General features: G+C 38.9%; 1 protein-coding gene and 1 pseudogene across 1 annotated transcript in view; one reads left to right on the top strand and one right to left on the bottom strand.

The window, feature by feature from the left end:
- zmpste24 (zinc metallopeptidase, STE24 homolog) overlaps positions 1-20316 on the top strand; it is a 42498-nt gene extending 22182 nt beyond the window's left edge. Inside the window, exons 6-10 of the mRNA XM_069895208.1 lie at positions 2739-2880; positions 12934-13127; positions 14277-14381; positions 15833-15976; positions 17357-20316. Of these exons, the coding sequence (XP_069751309.1) occupies positions 2739-2880; positions 12934-13127; positions 14277-14381; positions 15833-15976; positions 17357-17578 (807 nt within the window). The 3' untranslated portion in view covers positions 17579-20316. The remainder of the gene's footprint in view (positions 1-2738; positions 2881-12933; positions 13128-14276; positions 14382-15832; positions 15977-17356) is intronic.
- LOC138742127 (phosphoserine aminotransferase pseudogene) lies at positions 19320-22022 on the bottom strand (annotated as a pseudogene).
- Between the last annotated feature and the right edge of the window lie 614 nt (positions 22023-22636).

Genomic DNA, 22636 nt, shown 5'->3' with positions numbered 1-22636 from the left:
TATAAAGTATAAGTGGGATGAAAATGTAAAAACTCACCAGTATTGCATCATTTACTTAACACATGGAAGAAGATCCACTTAGAAAGGAAAAAACAAATGACCAAATACCAAAATTATTATTAATGCAAAATCCGCTAATCCCTTTTACAATAGACAACCTTTCCTTTAGAGAATGGGAGAGAAAAGGAATGAAAAGAATAGAAAATTGTTTTTTGGGAAATAATTTATTAACATTTGAATAGTTGAAGTACAAATATGAAATAACTCATGATACAATGTTTGCATATCATCAATTGAAAGCTTATTTAAAGGATAAATTGGGAAACCGCTTGAGATTACCTGAAGGAAGCAGCTTTGAATATGTGATTACAGACACAATGATAATGAAAAGATTTATAACCAACATGTACATCAAGCTGCAAGATAAGGAAAATAAAATAAACTATAAACCTAAGCAGAAGTGGGAAAAGGATCTAAACATAAAGATAAAAAATGAAACATGGGAAAGAGTTATGTTCTGGAATTATGAAGAATACAATAAACACAAGGTTACGCATGATACAGTATAATTGGTTACACAGGGTATATATTACTCCTCAAAAATGTTTTTAAAATGGGATTCAACATTATAGGATAGATGTTTTCGCTGTAAGAAGGAAATGGGAACAACATTACATGCAACTTGGGCATGTACGAAAGTGAATACGTTTTGGGAAGAACTAAATCAGATACTAAATAAAATTACAAAAAATAACATTCCAAAAAAACCAGATATTTCTTTTAAGAAACATAAGAAGTAAAGAATTGGGCCTCAAACTGGATGAAGTGCAAAAAAGATTTATTATGATAGCCTTAGCAGTAGCAAAAAAATGTATGTCAACTTGGAAAATGGAAGAGAGCATGAGAATACAGCAATGGTACATGGAAATGAATAAATGTATTCCATTGGAAAAAATAACATATAATTTTAAAAATAAAGTCACAGTGTTTGAACAAATTTGGGAACCGTACATGGAACATATCAGAGAGAGCTTGCCTACGACCTCCATCCCCTAAAATGAGAATGAAAATGATAAGAAGACAAAACGACTAGATTCAGTGTGTAATAAATAGATGACGTATTTTTCTTGTTTATTTTCCTTTGTGTGAAGATATTGTTGTGGTTTTATTGTATATGTTGAATATTTAGGGGGTTGGGTAGAGGGGAGGGAGGGAAAGGGGGGAAAAAAGGGAGAAAAGACCACTGTGACCTCCCATAAGCATACGAAAAGAGGAATGCTCTCCTCTCAGCACAAAATGGCCGATCTGTGAGGATTTGTGGTGCATGCACAGGAGGATCGATGAAGCATCCTTGCTTTGGAATCAACATTTGGTAAAGATGAGATTCCACCTGCATTGAATTTGCCCATCGTTATTGAATGAAGATCTACCGGGACCAATGCCTGAAGAGGGCGCACAAAATCAATGAACCGGTGCGGACTCTAAAGGCCAACATGGCCTGTTTCCGCTCCGTATATGGTTTGTACATATTTTGGTTGTTAGGGTTCATAGTGTGAAAAAAAAAATTAAAAAGTAGTTTCTATGCTTGCCATCCAATTTGATTTTTTTTAAACCTTTTTGATTAGTTGTGGTGTTTTGGAAGCATTTCATTTTCACTTCAGTTTCATAAAGAATCCCAAGAAGCTGCTATGCTTCATGTTTATTATTAGATTGTACAAGTACAACCTGACATAAGTGTTCTTCAGTCCTGTGCAAAACTTGCAAGCGCACAATCTGACAAACAGTATAGAGTCAGCACAGAGATACATATAAAAATAAATATTGTTTTGTGAATACAAGAGTCTTGGATGGTTATAGTGAGTTCAGCGTTCTCAATGTCCACGGGAAGAAGCTGTTCCTCAGCCTGGTGGTGCTGGCTCTTGTATCTTCTCTGATGGGAGCAGCTGAAAGATGCTGTGTGCAGGGTGATAGAGGACCTCAGCTATTTTGCACACCCGCTTCAGACAATGATCCCAGTAGATCTTATCGATTTTTGTGGGAGTTGGGTGCAAGAGAGACCCCATGGATTTTCTCTGCCACTCTTGTGCTCCTGTGGATTGACCCAAGATCCATTACTCTGCAGCAATCGTACCACACTGTGATACAACCAGCTAGTATGTCAAGTTCTACTTTTTAAAAAAAAAAAATTACTGATATTAGTTATTGGGAATTGCTTTAAAGATTTGTTAGAATATTTTTATTCAAATGGTGCAGAGGTGTTGACTTGTAGTTAATTTTTTTTTCCAGTGAAACTAAAATGAAGAAAATGTTACCTTTTGAAGTATTACCTTAGTTCTCTGGCAATATTGTCTTTTATGTTGTCATGTGGTGTAGCAGTTAGTGCAATGCCTTTACAGCACCAACGACTGGGGTTAGAATTCCTCGCTGTAAGGAGTTTGTACGTTCTCCCCATGACTTTGTGGATTTTCTCCAAGGGCTCCGGTTTCCTCCCAGCATTTGAGACGTACCGGGAGTGTAAGTTGATTGGGTGTAAATTGGGCAGTATAGACTCATGGGCTGAATGTCTAAATTAAAAGTTTAAACTAAATTAAAATTAAATAGCTGTCACTTTCTTACTTATGACTCATCAGAATATTGTGTGTGAAAGTTGTATTAACAAATGTTGGTATTTGTAAATGCCTTTTGATGAAACCACTAACGTTTAAAAGCATGACATGATTATTTTATTCTTTTCTCAGGTGTTGGTGACCATCTATGCTGATTATATTGCACCACTGTTTGATAAATTTACTCCACTTCCTGAAGGAGAGTTAAAGTTGAATATTGAAGAGATGGCCAGAAGCATCAGCTTTCCTCTCACTAAGGTTTATGTAGTGGAGGGTAAGCAATTGATCTCTCTTTTCATTCAACATTCTATATGAAATGTTAACCAATCTACTTTCAGTGGCAGAAAAGTGAAGAGTCTGCAATTGCCGGAATTTGGAGCAAATATCAGTCTGCTGGAGAAACTCAGCAGGGGTTCAGCAGCATTGTTTGGGGGGGTGGGGGAAGTGAGTAACCATCTCAATGAAAGGTTTTGAATTGAAGTCAATAAAACCTTCCTCCACCACCCGGCACGCACACCCCCACACATTTCCTCCACGAAGGTACTTTTTCAATTCTATGAATCGTTACTTAAACAAAATACGGGAAATGTTTTTTAAAATGCTGGAATTGCTCAACACTCAAGGCAGCACTTGTGGAGTGAGAAGCAGAACTGACATTTCACCTCTTATTCTTTCGGGGCACCCGCCATCAGTGATTTGTCCCTCACCCATTTACAATCCCAAGCAATCATCTCTCACCCTTTTTCTACTGATGAAGGGCTCAAGCTCAAACTGTTGGGCATGCATCTTCATCTTTGCTATACTAAGTACACTGTCTGACCTGCCGAGATTCTCCAGCATTGTGTATTTAGACATACAGCACGGTAACAGGCCATTTCAGCCAATGAGTTCATGCTGCCTAATTTACACACAATTAATCTACAATCCCCTGTACTTTTCGAACAGTGAGAAGAAACCAGAGCCCCCCCAGGAAAAAACTAAGGCAGATATGGGGAGATTGTACAAACTCCTTACAGACAGCACGGGATTCTAACCCCGGTTATGATCACTGGTGCTGTAAAGATGTTGCGCTAACAGCTACGCCAATCGTGCTGCCCAAATCCTCCAGATCTGCATTCACATGGTCGCACCTCCCCCTATCAATTCCACTGTATTGTCTAAAAAGTTAACTGGCATTTTTTGCTTGTAGTTTTAATAAAAAAGAATTAAAGGTTGCTTAAGTGTGCACTGCTGCTGTTCTCATGATGATCATCCTATTTAAGTAGCATGAATTTTCAACAAGGGACTTGTGATGAGCATTTTAAATGGAGCTTCCTACAGTGGCAAAACATAGCCCAAAACAATTTCTGCTTATCCTGGTCTCTGACCTTGTTTCTTGTCCCCCATCTCTTGATGGCAAGGAGAGACTTAATGAGAAGGCAGTGAGATCGTCGCTGCAGCGATCACTTTTTGCTGGTGAGAGTTCACATTGCCTTGTCTTGGTGCTGCTGTTTGAATAGGCTTTAAAATCTATTAATGTGTAGCTTATGCTATAATTATAAATCTATAATTTCCCATGTTTTTAAATACTGAAATGGATCATATCCTGTGTGAGCTTAAGCTTTTCACAAGACCAAAACAAGTATTTCACGTGTAAACGGGGAAGAAAAAAAAAAATCAGATGCTAGAAATCTAAAATAGCAAAAGAAGTTCAAAACTCAGCAGGTGAGGGCATCAACTGTTTAAAGAGCTGAAGTTTCAAGTCCAGGGCCCTTCATCAGAAGTTCGTATATAGTCCATGCTGTAATTATTGGCAGATCATAGAAGCCTGTTTTTTTTTCATTTGGGGAAAAAAGTAAGTTCTTTAGTTTTATTGTACTGAATAAATATGCATGTACAAATTATGCCATGTCTCAGGTGAGCAAGCAGTTTGTTGCATGGTGAATCCTACATTTCCACACTTGTAGGCAGAACGGCAGGTTTAGTGAAAGTTCTGGTTTGTAACAAAATTGTCTGTAAATTTTGGAGAGAAGGAAGGAAAATTCTTATGCAGATCAATGGGGAATTCTTGCTTGAGCATGCAAAGCGAAACCATCCATTTTATAGTGTTGTCGTAGTACTAATTCCAAATCTTTTAAATGTAAGTTTAAATATACAGCACAGTAATAGGGCCCTTCTGGACTACGTACCCCAATGAACCATAGAACGCTACAGCACAGAAAACAGGCCATTTGGCCCTTCTCGTCTGTGCAGACCATTATTCTGCAAGTCCCAATGACCTTCTCCCATACCATAACCATCCAGATCTCTACCATCCTTGTATCTATCTAATTTATTCTTAAAAATTAAGATCGAGCCCACATTCACCAGGACATCTGGCAGTTCATTCCATCCTCCCACCACTCTGGGTGAAGAAGTTCCTCCTCATATTCACTAAAACTTTCCCCTTTCACCCTGAAGCCATGTCCTCTCATACTCATCTCCCCCAATTTAAGTGGAAAAAGCCTATTCCCATATACTCTGTCTATACCTCTCAATCTTGAAAACCTCTACAAATCTCCCCTCATTCTTCTTCATTCCAAGGAATAAAGTCTTAACCTGTTTAATCTTTCCCTTTAATTCAACTCCTGAAAACCTGGAAACATCTTAGTAAATTTCTGTACTCTTTCAATCTTATCGATATTCTTCCTATAGTTAGGTGACCAGAACTATACACAATATTCCAAATTTGGTCTCACCAATGTCTTAAACAACTTCAACATAACATCTCAACTCCTGTACTCAATATTTTGATTTATAAAGGCTAAGATGCCAAAAGCTTTCTCTACAACTCGGTCCACCTGTGCCACCACCTTAAGGAAATATATCTGTACTCCCAGGTCTCTTTGGTCCTCTGCATTCCGCAGTGCCCTATTATTTACTGTGTATGTCCGACCTTGGTTTGCTCTTCCAAAATGCAACACCTCACACTTGTCTGCATTAACCTCCATCTGCCATTTACTGGCCCATTCTCCCAGTTGATCCAGATCCCTCTACAAGCTTGGAAAATCTGCTTCATAGTCCACTACACCTCCTATCTTTGTCATCAGCAAACTTGCTGATCCATTTTAACACATTATCATCCAGATCATTGAAATAGACAGCAAACAACAATGGTCCCAGCACTGATCCCTGAGGCACACCACTAGTCACTAGTGATGTAAGAAAAACTGTTAAAGATCTCCTCCATTTCGTGAGGCTCCATACATAGTTGACCACTCTGATCTTCAAGGGGACCAATTTTGACCCTTCCTACCCTTTGCTCTTAATATACTTGTAGAAACCCTTCAGATTTACTTTCACATTATCTGCCAAAGTAACCTCACGTCTTCTTTTTGCCTTCCTGATTTCCTCCTTTAGCATTTTTTTATACTCTTCTAGTACCTCATTTGGTCCTTGTGGCCTTTACCTGTTATACACTTCTTAACCATATCACCAATATCCCATGAAAACAAAGGTTCTTTATGTCTGTCATTCTTTGCCTTTAATCCTGACAGGAACATGCAAACTCTGCACTCGACATTTAGCCTTTGAGGGCCTTCCACTTACTGAACACATCCTCGCCAGAAAACAACTTACTCCAATCTACTCTTCCGAGATCCTTTATCATTTCCACAAAATTGGCTTACTCCGATTTAGAAACTCATCTCAAGGACCAGACATATCCTTGTCCATAATTAACTTGAAGCTAATGACATTATGGTCACTAGATCCAAAATGTTCACATGATCCGTCTTATTCCCCCAATAGGAGATAAAGTATTGCATCCTCTCTCGTTGGCACCTCTGTATATTGATTTAGAAAACTTTCCTGAACACATTTGACAAACTTCAAGCCATCCTGTCCTTTTACAGTATGGGATTCCCAATCAATATGTGGAAAGATAAAATCTCCTGGTATCACAATTGTTAATTTAAAAAAATCTGTCTGCTATCTCACTGCAGATTTGCTCCTCCAATTCTGACTATTGGGCAGTTTATAATACAACTCTATCAATGTGATCACATCTTTTCCATTCCTCAGCTCCACCCATATGGCCTCTGTAGACAAGCCCTCCAGGCTGTCCTGTCTACACACTACTTTGTATGTTCCCTGACTAGCAATGCCATTTGTCCCCCTTTCATTCCCTCCCCCTCTATCATGTCTCAAACAACAGAATCCCAGATCATTGAGCTGTCAGTCCTGCCCCTCCTGCAGCCGAGTCTCACTAATAGCAATAATGTCGTAATTTCATGAGCCAATCCACGCCCCAAGCTCATCTGCCTTACCAATAATACTCCTTGCATTAAAATAAATACACCTGAGAACATTTCTATCACATATAAACCTCTGAATTATTATATATATATATATATATATATATATATAAATATGGATATATATATATATATGGATATATATATGGATATATATATGGATATATATATGGATATATATATGGATATATATATATGGATATATATATGGATATATATATGGATATATATATATGGATATATATATATGGATATATATATATGGATATATATATATGGATATATATATATGGATATATATATATGGATATATATATATGGATATATATATATATGGATATATATATATGGATATATATATATGGATATATATATATGGATATATATATATGGATATATATATATGGATATATATATGGATATATATATGGATATATATATGGATATATATATATGGATATATATATATGGATATATATATATGGATATATATATATGGATATATATATATGGATATATATATATGGATATATATATATGGATATATATATATGGATATATATATATGGATATATATATATATATGGATATATATATATATATATATGGATATATATATATATATGGATATATATATATATATGGATATATATATATATATGGATATATATATATATATATATGGATATATATATATATGGATATATATATATATATGGATATATATATATATATATGGATATATATATATATATATGGATATATATATATATATGGATATATATATATGGATATATATATATGGATATATATGGATATATATGGATATATATATATATATATGGATATATATAGATATATATGGATATATATAGATATATATGGATATATATATATATATATGGATATATATATATATATGGATATATATATATATATGGATATATATATATATATATGGATATATATATATATATATGGATATATATATATATATATATGGATATATATATATGGATATATATATATATATATATGGATATATATATATATATGGATATATATATATATATATGGATATATATATATATATATATATGGATATATATATATATGAGCGGTTGGCACTGAAAAGTGATTGGAAGTGTTCTGACCATCGGTTGAGGATGGAGATCTTGTCGGTGAGGAGGACTTTGCCGTCTGAGCTGCGCAGCGGGCTTTGGACTTGGGGTGAGGGGCCGTACATAGCCTTTAGAGCCTCGTAGAAACCCCTGAAGTCGCCAATGTCCGCGCTGAGCTGTGTTCGTTTGGCGAGGCTAGTCCACCACTCATTTTGGATCTCCCGGAGTTTGCGCTGAAGATGGCTGCATGCGCGACGGAAGGCTTGTTTCTTCTCTGGACAGGACGGCTTTGTAAGGTGAGCCTGGTGGGCAGCTCGCTTCTTTGCCAGCAGCTCCTGGATTTCCTGGCTGTTTTCGTCAAACCAGTCCTTGTTTTTCCTGGAGGAGAAGCCCAGTACCTCTTCAGTGGATTGCCCCTAAGGCTAGAGCTGGATGAGGTTCCCACCCTGGATGAGACATATAAGGCAATCGAACAACTGAAAAGTGGCAAAGCAGCAGGTATGGATGGAATCCCCCCAGAAGTCTGGAAGGCTGGTGGCAAAACTCTGCATGCCAAACTGCATGAGTTTTTCAAGCTTTGTTGGGACCAAGGTAAACTGCCTCAGGATCTTCGTGATGCCACCATCATCACCCTGTACAAAAACAAAGGCGAGAAATCAGACTGCTCAAACTACAGGGGAATCACGTTGCTCTCCATTGCAGGCAAACTCTTCGCTAGGATTCTACTAAATAGAATAATACCTAGTGTCGCCGAGAATATTCTCCCAGAATCACAGTGCGGCTTTCGCGCAAACAGAGGAACCACTGACATGGTCTTTGCCCTCAGACAGCTCCAAGAAAAGTGCAGAGAATAAAACAAAGGACTCTACATCACCTTTGTTGACCTCACCAAAGCCTTCGACACTGTGAGCAGGAAAGGGCTTTGGCAAATACTAGAGCGCATCAGATGTCCCCCAAAGTTCCTCAACATGATTATCCAACTGCACGAAAACCAACAAGGTCGGGTCAGATACAGCAATGAGCTCTCTGAACCCTTCTCCATTAACAATGGCGTGAAGCAAGGCTGTGTTCTCGCACCAATCCTCTTTTCAATCTTCTTCAGCATAATGCTGAACCAAGCCATGAAAGACCCCAACAATGAAGACACTGTTTACATCCGGTACCGCACGGATGGCAGTCTCTTCAATCTGAGGCGCCTGCAAGCTCACACCAAGACACAAGAGAAACTTGTCCGTGAACTACTCTTTGCAGATGATGCCGCTTTAGTTGCCCATTCAGAGCCAGCTCTTCAGCGCTTGACGTCCTGCTTTGCGGAAACTGCCAAAATGTTTGGCCTGGAAGTCAGCCTGAAGAAAACTGAGGTCCTCCATCAGCCAGCTCCCCACCATGACTACCAGCCCCCCCACATCTCCATCGGGCACACAAAACTCAAAACGGTCAACCAGTTTACCTATCTCGGCTGCACCATTTCATCAGATGCAAGGATCGACAATGAGATAGACAACAGACTCGCCAAGGCAAATAGCGCCTTTGGAAGACTACACAAAAGAGTCTGGAAAAACAACCAACTGAAAAACCTCACAAAGATAAGCGTCTACAGAGCTGTTGTCATACCCACACTCCTGTTCGGCTCCGAATCATGGGTCCTCTACCGGCATCACCTACGGCTCCTAGAACGCTTCCACCAGCGTTGTCTCCGCTCCATCCTCAACATCCATTGGAGCGCTTACACCCCTAACGTCGAAGTACTCGAGATGGCAGAGGTCGACAGCATCGAGTCCACGCTGCTGAAGATCCAGCTGTGCTGGATGTGTCACGTCTCCAGAATGGAGGACCATCGCCTTCCCAAGATCGTGTTATATGGCGAGCTCTCTACTGGCCACCGTGACAGAGGTGCACCAAAGAAAAGGTACAAGGACTGCCTAAAGAAATCTCTTGGTGCCTGTCACATTGACCACAGCCAGTGGGCTGATAACGCCTCAAACTGTGCATCTTGGCACCTCACAGTTTGGCGGGCAGCAACCTCCTTTGAAGAAGACCGCAGAGCCCACCTCACTGACAAAAGGCAAAGGAGGAAAAACCCAACACCCAACCCCAACCAACCAATTTTCCCTTGCAACCGCTGCAATCGTGTCTGCCTGTCCCGCATCGGACTTGTCAGCCACAAACGAGCCTGCAGCTGACGTGGACTTTTTACCCCCACCATAAATCTTCGTCCGCGAAGCCAAGCCAAAGAAAAAATATATATATGGATATATATATATATATGGATATATATATATATATGGATATATATATATATATATGGATATATATATATATATATATGGATATATATATATATATGGATATATATATATATATATATGGATATATATATATATATATATGGATATATATATATATATGGATATATATATATATATGGATATATGGATATATATATATATATGGATATATATATATATGGATATATATATATATATATGGATATATATATATATATGGATATATATATATATATATGGATATATATATATATATGGATATATATATATATATGGATATATATATATATATGGATATATATATATATATATGGATATATATATATATATGGATATATATATATATATATGGATATATATATATATATGGATATATATATATATATGGATATATATATATATATGGATATATATATATATATGGATATATATATATATATGGATATATATATATATATGGATATATATATATATGGAGATATATATATATGGAGATATATATATATGGAGATATATATATATGGAGATAGATATATGGAGATAGATATATGGATATAGATATATGGATATAGATATATGGATATATGGATATATATGGATATATATGGATATATATGGATATATATGGATATATATGGATATATATATATATATATATATATATATATATATATGGATATATATATGTGGATATATATATATATATATATATATATATATATGGATGTTAGTCCCCCTCCAGTTCAAATGCAAACCAACCTGTCAGAACAAATACCACCTTTCCTGGAACAGAGCCCAATTGTCCAGAAAAATGAAGTCCTCCCTCCTGCATCATCTCATTAGCCGTGTATTTAGCTGCATTATCTTCCTATGGTACAGGTAGCATTCCTGAGATCGCACCAGTGGAGGTCCTGTCCTTCAACTTGCACCTAACTCCCCAAACTTTCCTTGCAGGACCTCCTCACCCTTCCTTTCCATGTCATTGGTTCCTACATTGACCATGACATCTGGCTGCTTACCTCCCTCCTGAGAATAAGGAGAACTCGATCTGAGATATCATGGACCCTAGCACCAGGAAGCAACAGACCATCTGAGATTCTAAATCTCTCCCATAGAACCTCTTATCTGCACCTCTAACTATGGGATCCTCTATCATTACTGCCCCGTTCTTTTTCCTCCTCCCTTTCTGAGCTGAGGGTGCAGACTCAGTTCCAGAGACATGACCACTACAACAGGGGTGCCCTGCTCTTTCTTCCTCTTCCCCTTCCCTCTCCTGACACTCACCCAGTTACTGTGTCCCTGAAACTCTTGTCTATCACTACCCTGCCTCCTTTAAGATCTGAAGTTCATCTTGCTCCAGTTCCCTAACTCAGTTTTGTCAGGAGCTGTAACTAGATGCACCTTTTGCAGGTGTGGTCATCCATATGCCATCCCTGACTTCCCATGTCCTATAATCAGAATGCTGGACTGCCCTAATTATTGCCTCCATTACCTACTCATAAGTTAATTAAAGAAATTTACTGGCCTTACCTCACTGGGAGCAAGCTTGCCAAAGCCTCTGAGCTCCACTCACTGGCCACTCCTTTTCAGCTACCCTTCCTTTTATTTGACACCACTCCTTTTCTTAATTACTCCTCCCACCCTTAATTGCTTTTTAAAGTGCTTACCTGCAACTAGCTGCTGACAAGCCCAGTTCACTCACTCACCTCTTCCATGCTCCTGCCCAGTCAATGGTCCTGAGAAGATTGATACAACCCCCATATATTTTGAAGAGTTGGAGGAAACCCACGGGGGCAAACGTTCAAACTCCTTACAGATTGCAGCAGATTTGAACCCAACTTGCTGATGCAATAATGGCATTGTGCTAACTGGTACACTACCTGTGCCACCCTATGGATATTGAATTCATCAGCCTCGCACTCCAAAGTTTCTCTTGCATATAACCCTTTCTCTGATTTTTGGCTCATTATTCGTTTCAACTCCAGCAATGAAAGTCTAAAATTGCTAACTGTTTATAGTCATTGCTTTTCAGTCTTGCTCTGAATGATTGTAAAGCATTATTAATCCAAATCACTTAAAGCTGAAGTTGTTCTGAAAAACACTGCTGCGTTTAGACACTCGAATAAATGTGAAGAAACCATGGAAATACAAAACTTTGCAATGTGACTCGAGGTTCCATGTAAAATTTCATCTTTTCAAAAGCTGAGATGTGTTTTTGCCATGCCAGTGTAACCTAGAACTCTTTACTAAGTTTGTTTGATTTGAGAAGTTTGAGATGGTAGAGGCTGCCATTTAGTGCAGCCAATCTCAACAGGGGCAGTACGGCCTCCGTTTCGCTGGTTGGGGTTGGTGGGGGGCATCCATGGACTGAAATTGTCATAATTTTTTTTTGTGTAGTCTGTAGGAAAGAAGTATTGAAGAAACCAACTAAACTTGACTGCTTCACAGGGAAGGGGGCCCATAAATTTTGAGTAGAGTCCTAATGGAGGCATAACCAGAAGAAAATCGAGAATGGGTGATTTAGTGAAATAAATGCTATTCTAATTGTTGAGTTCAGGGAAACTTTTTTTTAAAACTGCAAAAGTTTGAAAAGTCAAAACAAATGCTTTAAAATAAAAGAGTATTTTATTAATGTTTTGAATAGGATCAAAGAGATCATCACACAGCAATGCGTATTTCTATGGATTTTTTAAGAACAAGCGTATTGTCCTGTTTGACACATTACTTGAAGATCATTCCCCATTAAATAAAGCAACAGCAAATGATTATATTGATACACAGACAGCTTCAGGAGATAGCAATGAAGCAGAATCCATTGATTCCAAGCTAAGACAAAAAGTAAGTCTTCTAGTTTTATTACTCGTAACTCCTATAAAACTTTAACTTCATTGTTGTTCTGTGAGCAACACCAATAAGCCTGAAGATATTGATCATTGTGTTTGCTTTGTCATCTTTTCAAACCATTGGGCATATTGGAGTCGCGAGGAGATGAAGTTGCAATAATTTCATCCATAATTTTGTTACATAGTGGCTCAGGTGTGAGATGCTGTGATTATAGTAAACACACAGAAATACTGGAGGAACTCAGTGGTCTCGCAGCATCCATAGGAGGTAAAAGTGTTTAACTGACGTTCCAGGTCTGAGCCCTTCTTCAAGGTGTGAGTGAAAAGCAGGCAGGCACCTGAATTAAAAGAAAGAGGTGTACTGACCCACCGACAAAAGGTGTTAATTGAATTTGGAGAGGAGGCCAAGAGGGAGGAAAGGTGAGAATTGATTGGGGGAGGGAGGAGTAGTCTCCATAAATGGAGTGCTGGGGTAAAGAAGACAGGGGGAAAAGGGGAGACTGGGCTAGAGGAAATATGAGGGAGGGGCTAATGGAAACCGGAGAAGTAGATATTAATGCCGTCAGGTTAACGTGTGTCAAGATGGAATATGAGGTGTTGTTCCTCCAGTTCGCAGGTGGTCTCAGTCTGGCATTGCTGAATGGTCGATTCTTCACTTGTATATTCTTGTGTATCTCCCGACTGAGATGAGATAAATATCAAACAGTGGTTTTAATCTTCCATGCTTCATGAAGACTGGGCCACACAACAGCTGAGATCGTTTTCATCTGGAATGTAGGGGAGAATTATCTACAACCTATACTGTGGTAATCTCGAAGTTCATTTCCTCGGGTTATCTCTTGGTACCTTGTGCAAGCTCAAATAGCACATTCTACAATGAACTTGGTGGGTCACTTTTTAATGATGGCTTGTCAAGTACTTCAGTTCCCTTCAATAGTGTTCAGTGGAGGAAGTTCTTGTGCAAGATATGGATGGTGCATTAGGAGGACCCTTTATATCCTGACAAGACTTCAATTGATCAGGTAAAATAAAATAACCATGACCCATCTGTCTGGCCCCATGCACCATGAGTGAATCTATAAAAAGCTAGTGCTCAGCTTGGCATGTTGATGTTTTTTAAATGACTTATTTGTATTCTTCATAGAACAAGAGGCAAGGCTGCAGTAACCAGGAAGTTCTGGCAGTTCTCGGTCATGAGCTGGGACATTGGAAGCTTGGTCATACTGTGAAAAACATCGTTATTAGCCAGGTGATGTGTGCTGTTTTACGCTTGTTGTGGGCATACATTGCACAGTGAGTGATAGGCTGTGGCCCAAGTCGAAACTGGATTCTGATGCTTGCTCGTGACCATTGAAAGGATGCTTTTTTTTCTATCCCCCATCACTCTTCACCTCCTCAGAAAGAAATAGTTCCCCAAAGCATGACTGGCTCAGTGGCTCTCACTAGCCCTTTTTTCACTGGCATCCCAGTTAATTGGCTGTTCATTATCCCATTTAAAGAAGCCATTTTTGCTGTTCCCACTAGGCCACTTTAACCGGAACACTATCTGCTTTCACACTGATCACATTCATCCCTGGAAATGGGAGAGTTTACCTTCAACTGGAAATGTCTCATGTGACTTGTCCTTTTCACACTGGGTTAATTGACATGCTGGGGCTGTGATTGTTGCGTGATTTGACGCCAATATACCAATTGATTCACTTTCCCACTGGATCCTTAACCAGTAAATTGGCTATCAATTCCTGTTTCAAGGTGCCAGTGAAAAAGGGGCAATTGTCACCTCTGTCCAAGTTGGAAGGATGCAGGGTCACAACGCTCCAGGTTGATGCTCTAGTGCAGTACAGGTAGTTTCTGACTTTAGTGCAGTACAGGTAGACTTACGACCATAATGGAGGCTGAAGAATCAGTCGTATCTCAGAATGGACACAAGTCAGAATTAGGCCTCATGCCTGGAGTACCGAAGTCTTAAAGCAAACTTCTTAATTAAATCTTTTTATCATCGTACATTTGATGACATTCTGGTCCATGCTTACCTTGTTAGTCGGGGTCCCGGGGCTAGGCGCAGCCATCTTGATTTCCTGTGTGCATGTTCGAGCCTTTTGGAGTTTGGTTGGCGCATGCGCAGGAGTTAAGCACGCCCATGATAGTGAAATCACATCCTAACTCTCACACATGCGCCGACCAAACTCCAACACGCGAACCTACCGTACTTGTATGGTGGATTTGCATATTGGAGTTTGATTGGCGCATGCATGAGAATTAAGCACCCCAATGATAGTGAAATTGAATTCTTGGCTCCCGTGCATCCACCAATCGTACTCCAATATGTGAGTGCGGATGGTCGTAAGTCGCATAGGTCATAAGTCGGGGACTTCCTGTGCTGCACGGTTACAGCCTTTCAAACGAGATCCAAGACAGGTCCAAATTACTCAGCGATCTGGACCAAAATAATCCAAAGGTGTTATCTTCAATGTGCAGGGATATTGTTTATCCTTCACCAATATTACCAATTATCTGGCATTAAATAAACATTTGTGGAGTATTTAATGAAAACAAATTGAATTTTGCCATGTGTCTGTGGAGACTAAATTGGTATTTGTTTTTCTGATATGATTGTTCAGGTTGTCTTTGCTTGGATAAGCTTTCAGCCCATTCATTTCCAGGTTTTTTGATTGTCTAACACTGACATTTTTATTCCAGGTGAATTCTTTCTTTTGTTTTTTTCTCTTTGCTGTTCTCATGGACAAGAAGGAGCTTTTTTCTGCCTTTGGTTTCTATGACACCCAGCCAACTCTCATCGGGTTGATGATCATCTTCCAGTTCATCTTCTCCCCCTACAATGAGGTAAGGACTGCCACAATGCCTTTTTATTTAATTGAATGAATTGGCAAGATCAGCAAATAACTCATTGACAGACATGATATGGTTGCAGCATGCTACCATGCAGAAGGCTTGGGAGTGCTTGTGCATGAATCACATGAAAGGTTTGCAGGTGTAGCAGGCTAACAAGAAGGCAAATGGAATGTTGGCCTTCATTGCTGGAGGGATTAAATGCAAGGTTATGCTGCAACTTACAAGGTATTGCAGAAACTACATCTGGAGTACTGCTTGCAAGCTCTCTTTGTTTGAGGAAGGATGTGGAAGCAGTTCAGAGGAGGTTCACCAGATTGATTCCAGAGATGAGGGGGTTAGAGGAGAGATTGAGGTATCTGGGACTGCACTTAATTTAGAAGAATAAATGGGATCTGATAGAAATTATGAAAGGCATAGATGAGATAGAGGTAGGCAAGTTGTACCCATTGGTGGGGAAGTCTAGAACTAGGGATAGTAAAATTGGGGCAGAGGTGAAGAGTAACTGCTTTTCCCAGAGGGTGGTGAATCTATGAAATTTGCTGCCCATTGAAGCAATGGAGGCTACCTCAGTAAATATATTTAAGACAAGGTTAGATAGATTTTTACATGTGGAAATTAAGGAATGGGAGAAAAGGCAGGTAGGTGGAGATGAACCGATCATCAGATCAGCTGTGACCTCATTGAATGGCGGAGCTGGCTCAACAGACCAATTTCTGCTCCCTATTCTTGTGTAAAGACAAAATTTAGGCTTTATCAGAGCTTAGATGGGCAAAGATGGCAGAAATGGGTCTTTTTCAAGTTTGGAGCTGCAGGGGGAACATTGTATTTGAAACTGGAATGACCATTCATGGAACATGCTTTATATCATAAAACTTCTTGGGTTGTGTTATGGACACATTATTTAACAGACAGATGGCTAAAACCAAGTTAGGGTTGACTAAGAGAAGGACTTTGAGAAGGAGAGGGTTATTGTGATGGAACTCCGAGTTTGGGCTGCATAGTTGGCAAAGTGGTTAGCGCAACGCCTTACAGCGCCAGCGATCTGGACCACTGTATTTAAGGCGTTTGTACATTCTCCTCATGTCTGCGTGGGTTTCTTCCCACCATTTAATAAAAAAAGCACCAGGGGTGTGGGTTAATGGGGAGTAATTGGGCAGCACGGACTCGTGGGCTGAAATGGCCTGTTACTATGCTGTATGTCTACATTTTTAAAAAAAATTAAATTAAAAACTGTCTGAAACCATGAATATTAGTGTGCAAGAGGTTTTCCAGCTGTTATCTGAGGGTTTGGGACTGAGGGAGTGATGTCATTCATATCAATCCCTAGAAGTAATCTTGCACTGACATTTGGCGAATTCTTGTTTTTCATAGGTTCTATCCTTTAGCTTGACTGTGCTGAGCAGGAGATTTGAATTTCAGGCTGATGCATTTGCAAGGGATTTGGGAAAAGCTACAGACCTGTACTCAGCACTAATAAAACTGAACAAGGATAATCTGGGCTTCCCTGTGGCAGACTGGATGTATTCCATGTGGCACTATTCCCACCCACCTCTTCTCGAGAGACTTCGTGCTTTGAAGGACAAAATGGATTGATGGAAGATGTGAGAAAGAGTGGAACTTTCATCTTTTGAAATTGAGTTTTTAAAAATTTTTATTTCTCATTCCATGGTGGGTGCATTCTGGAATTGTGTAATGATCTGGGTGCATTTAGCTTGTGTACTAGCTAAGAGTACCAGCAAAACAGATCAGTGTAATATTTTGTTGTTTAAGAATCCATTAGGATTGAATGTTTTTAACTTAAATCAGTGCCATGCCTAATGTGGTACAAGAAAGGCAGCATAAACCAGCCTGGCACAGATACCCAATAATATTCATCTTAAAGATTAACATTGCATCATAAATGAAATCTTTTCCCAAGTGCTCTTGGAAATTGCTTTGTCTATTTCACATTTAAAGTAAAGGTTCATATCCATAAAGGTTTTTTTCCCCATCTATTAGTCTTTTACACCAGTAGCTCATGAAAGAACATATCACTTCAAAATCAAGGATGTTTGATTTAAGGGAGCATCTGTCATGTTCAAAATAATGCCCCAAAGCAGCAACAACTGAAATGTAGTTTCAAGAGAACGAACCTTAGTAAAAATTGTAAATGGATTGGATCGCTAAGAGTTCACTTTCATTTCCAAAGAAAAGCTATCTTTTTGGGTTTTGCCTCGGGGCAAGGAAGGAATTTATCAATGTTTTTGCTGTTGTTTCATGAAATGTGGGAAGGGAAAGGGTGAAGAATGTGGGTTTAATGAGCTGCCTGTGCAGTCTCAGGATCTGTTGGTAAAGCTGCAGTAACTATAGAAACACAGGAGGTTTTGAATTGTCAAGTGGTATTTGGTCTTATTTCACAGAAAATCAATAACCTGTCTTTGTGTGCAATCATTGCTGTCTTGGATTCAATGTTGAATTGACAACTGCAGTGCACTGGATCTTATCTGTGGGAATCGATTACCATTCAAGTAGATGCATCATGGGAAAGAAGAGTAACGGACGCTGAGAACATTTAGTTATGATTGGTATTTCTGCAGGTTGGTTCTGGATCAGCTTTGTGGTTTCCATCCCAAGGTCAAATGTGGAGGAAAGAACTGCTTCAGTTCAACTTCATTTGTCCAGTATGACTGCATTCTGCAATGTCATCATTCCTAGGTCACATTGAATTGTTTGAATAAGAGTTAGGTGAGATTTGCTCAATCTTGTGATTCCTTATTAACACCTCTTTCTCACAGGTAATAAATACCCAATCACTTTGTTGCCTTTAAATGAACGGTTTGGTTTTTGCTTTGTTGACCAGAGGTTGAAATTACACATTTTCTTTGTGAAAGACTATAAATAGCAAAATCAATCTGAAAAGATCCTGTCTTTGACCTTAATGGATTTTTATTTGAGATCTCTGAATACAATTTGTTGATTTCTTTACTCTGTATTCATGAGATCATTTCAGTTCCTTCTGGTTCCGTTGATATGTACGAGAAAAGGCAAATTAAAGGTGCTGCTAATTGCATTCAGTTCTTAAACAGCCAATTCAGTAATATCAAAATAAATGTCCACGAGGTGTACACATTGTGGGACGGAAGAGGTTTCTGTTTACTCCGCTGACTGAGATTTGCCCTGGTTTGCACAAGGACCATACTGAATGGCATTTCATGTTCATGGTTACTGTCTAAGGTTTAGCAATGGCATCAATGGGATTGATGTGGCCCATACCCATCCAAACTGTGTGAATCTATCACCAGTTGAAATGAGTAAAAAGGGAGTAGGATTTCCACACTCTTCTCTCTGGTGCACCTCAATTCCAAATCGTCATTTTTCTAAGGAAGGTGGTGGAAGTGTTGCCTGGCTCATCGCAGCTCTTCCCCTTTTGGCCACAGTTGGTGGCAAGACTGCCCCTGGTGATGTGACTTGACATGCAGTGACCAGTTGTAGTTAATTCACCATCATCTGGAATCTCACCTTGGGTGTCATGCACTTGCACTGTACGGTGTGTTTACCCCGGATATAGTTGAGAGTTGAAAGGTGTTTTTTTTCTTCCCGGTCGGTCCATAACCTCAAAGAAAACTAATGTGAAAAGAAGCTAGGATTTTACCCCATTTGTGGATATGGTGTGAGAGTTGGTTTTTGGCTTGTGGCAAGTTCAAAGGACTGGAGTTTTAACTATTCCAAGTTTGTTCCAGAAAAGTCGGTCAAAACCTGACAAGGTAGGGGATAGTTAAAAGAAAACAAGCACATTGAAAACATCAGTTAACATCCTCTTAATGTTGTTGACCTCATTTCCTGTTCTCTCTGTATTTAACTTTTGGAAATAATTGACACTGTTCTGATGAAGGAGACTACTTTTAAAAAGTCAACAAACCCTCCCCCCATTTTCAGATACTGATGGGACAAATGCTAGCACGATCCTCTTTTCCAGAGTTCCCAGACCTGCAGTACTTTTTCGCTAAAATAGTCTTTTAAATAGAAGATGAGCATCAGGGCATGAAAGGCAGTGCCTTTTTAAAGGCAAGGTAATGTGTGCTGAAAGGATTTAAGGAAAGATTTCTTTAGGGATTTGTTCAGGAGGCTGGTTGTTGGTGGGATTTCACCATTTATTTTCAGTTGGTTGAATTGTGTATAGCTTTTTCTCTTAGAAGAAGGAATCCTTTAAAATTTATGTGAATTAAGGAAGTTTTTAATAATGAAATAATCGGAGTGTTTTGACATTGTGAAACCAAACTGACACGAAAAGATGTGAAATTGAGTTCCCGTCTGGTGGTAATTTTCAATAAATGGAAGAAATGTGAATCTGGGCACAGGCTTTTGTGACTTGCTTGCTGCAGTTTTTTTTTAAACAAAAAAGCAACTGATTTGCTGCCATATTTAGAAATTACATTAAAATCCCTGGTTATTTTGCACCTATGGGGATTGGTAGCTGTCGGATAAGTGAATTTTCCAGTTGCTTGAGATTCCATGTTGAGTGATTGGCTAACTAAAGGTGAACCGTGCCAATATTAAACCTGGTTTTTTTTTCACCTTCTTATTTTCTGTGAATGTTTTGCCGATTGCTTGAATTCCAGCTAACTAGTTTTACTGTATTATTGTTGAAGCCTAGGTTTGCAGATCACATCTCCTTCAATGAAGACGCAGCTTTGTGTTTTTATGACAAAAGATTTAATAGTCGTGCTTTCCTATTTTTAATTTTTTTTGGTTTATATTTTGCATTTTTTAAACCACTCAAACTGTCACTTAAGTTTCACAACACTACCGATAATAATGAGGATGGGAAAATTAAAAATTATCTGATCCCAAAGCCATTAGGATGTGTACATGATTGACTTGGGAATTGGCACGTATGTTCTTTTACACCACTGAATTCTATTTTATTGGTGACTTGGTGTAGCGACTACTGTCCATATTTTTAAAAAAAAGCTGCTTGGAAGCTAAGTGGGGTCTTTGACGTGTTTGAGGAATTCACAACAAACTCCAGATGAGTTTTAATTAACACAAAAGGACTCATAATGTCCGTAGTAACATTCTTAAACTTGGTAATGGTAAATGTCTAGCAACTATGAATCTGTGGTAACGTACTGTTGAATCCCCTCTGTAATGGTCAACAGAAAATATTGGAGCCTCAGTTACCCACCGTCTGTTTTCGCTATTTATGAGTCAATTAAGGCTAATGACTCTCCAAACTAGCCAAACCTTGCACATGCGCCAACCCTAAGTCCATTGTGCATGTGCACTGGACAATATGAAACATGCACAGCCTCCAGACCCCAGGATACTGCTGCCACCTGCATCCAAACCAACAACAGTAAGCAACAAGCCTTTGGTTCTTACACCAGTCCCTAATCATTGTCTCAAATAATAATTTTAAAAATATAAATATCAATGAAATACAGTACATTCCAATATTATGTAGCTCTTTTTCATTCTTCATAGACCAGAGGTTACCACAACTCTGGACAAATAAAGCCTGTAGTCTGTATAGTGGGCAAGGGGCAAAGTCCAAAAAAAATAAAGTCAGTTTTTGGATTTCTTCCACTGAATGGCCCTTTAAAGTTATCATGTTATTTTTAGCAGCTTTGTCAAGAAACTGTTTCAAGAACATGGTCTCCATTTACATTCCCAATGCATATTGTGCTTCTACAGGTTGAGGCAGCCAGACGCACATAGAATTCATTTGATCCATCAATTACCTCATAAATCAGCTTTGATTTCACAGCCCTATTCTGGCCCATTGCTTCAGCTCCCCCAGAATTTTTGATTTGTTGCAAGACCAATCCCATAATATAAATACTGTAGGTTGTCGGAGTGTTGCACATCGAATTGCAACTCCTTTGCACTTTATAAATGACTGGACATTCCGTGCATATCCCAGAAGATCCTCTCTGATTATTACCACAGTCACCCCAGCATGTCCAATATTTTTCTGAGCACCAGAAAAAATCAAATCAAACTTGTTTAAATCCACTGGTTGAGAAAGAAAACTTGAGGACATGTCACAAACGGGCATAGATCAGCCATGATCTTATTGAATGGCGGAGCAGGCTCGATGGGCCATTTTTGGCCTACTCCTGTTCCTACTTCCTATGTTCCTATGTCTGAGATAAAGGGGAATTCCACTCCATGAACAGTCTCCTTGGCACAATAGCAAACATAAGAAGCATTCAGGTTCAAATTCCAATTGCTTGGATTAGGAATAGTTCTGTCAGCATCAAGCTTGGGTGCACAATATTCACTCTTCCATATTTCTCTGCTTCTTTGGTTGCATTCGCAGTCCAGGCTCCAGTAACCACAAAATCTGCACTCCTCCCTTCTTTTAATCCAATAAGATTTAAAGGTACAGCACCCTGGAGAAAGATCATTTGTAGTTTTCAGGAATATTTAGTAGTTCTTGCAGGTCATTTTCCGCACTGTTGAGAATTATGATGAAGTCTGCTGATCTATAGCTCATTTCCAAGCCTTCTGTAATCAAACAACTTTCTGTACTTCAGAATCCTGGTGAATAACCACACTTCTTTCAAAGGGTACTTAACGGGAAGAGTCTTTCTGTCTCAGATCATTCTTCCAAGCTCAATAACTGACTGCATTTGGGTGACTGCTGCCTCAATACGTTTATCAATAACA

The sequence above is a fragment of the Narcine bancroftii genome, chromosome 8 (assembly GCF_036971445.1).
Source record: "Narcine bancroftii isolate sNarBan1 chromosome 8, sNarBan1.hap1, whole genome shotgun sequence".
Taxonomy (NCBI): Eukaryota; Metazoa; Chordata; class Chondrichthyes; order Torpediniformes; family Narcinidae; genus Narcine; species Narcine bancroftii.
This window is presented reverse-complemented; position numbering and strand designations above follow the sequence as displayed.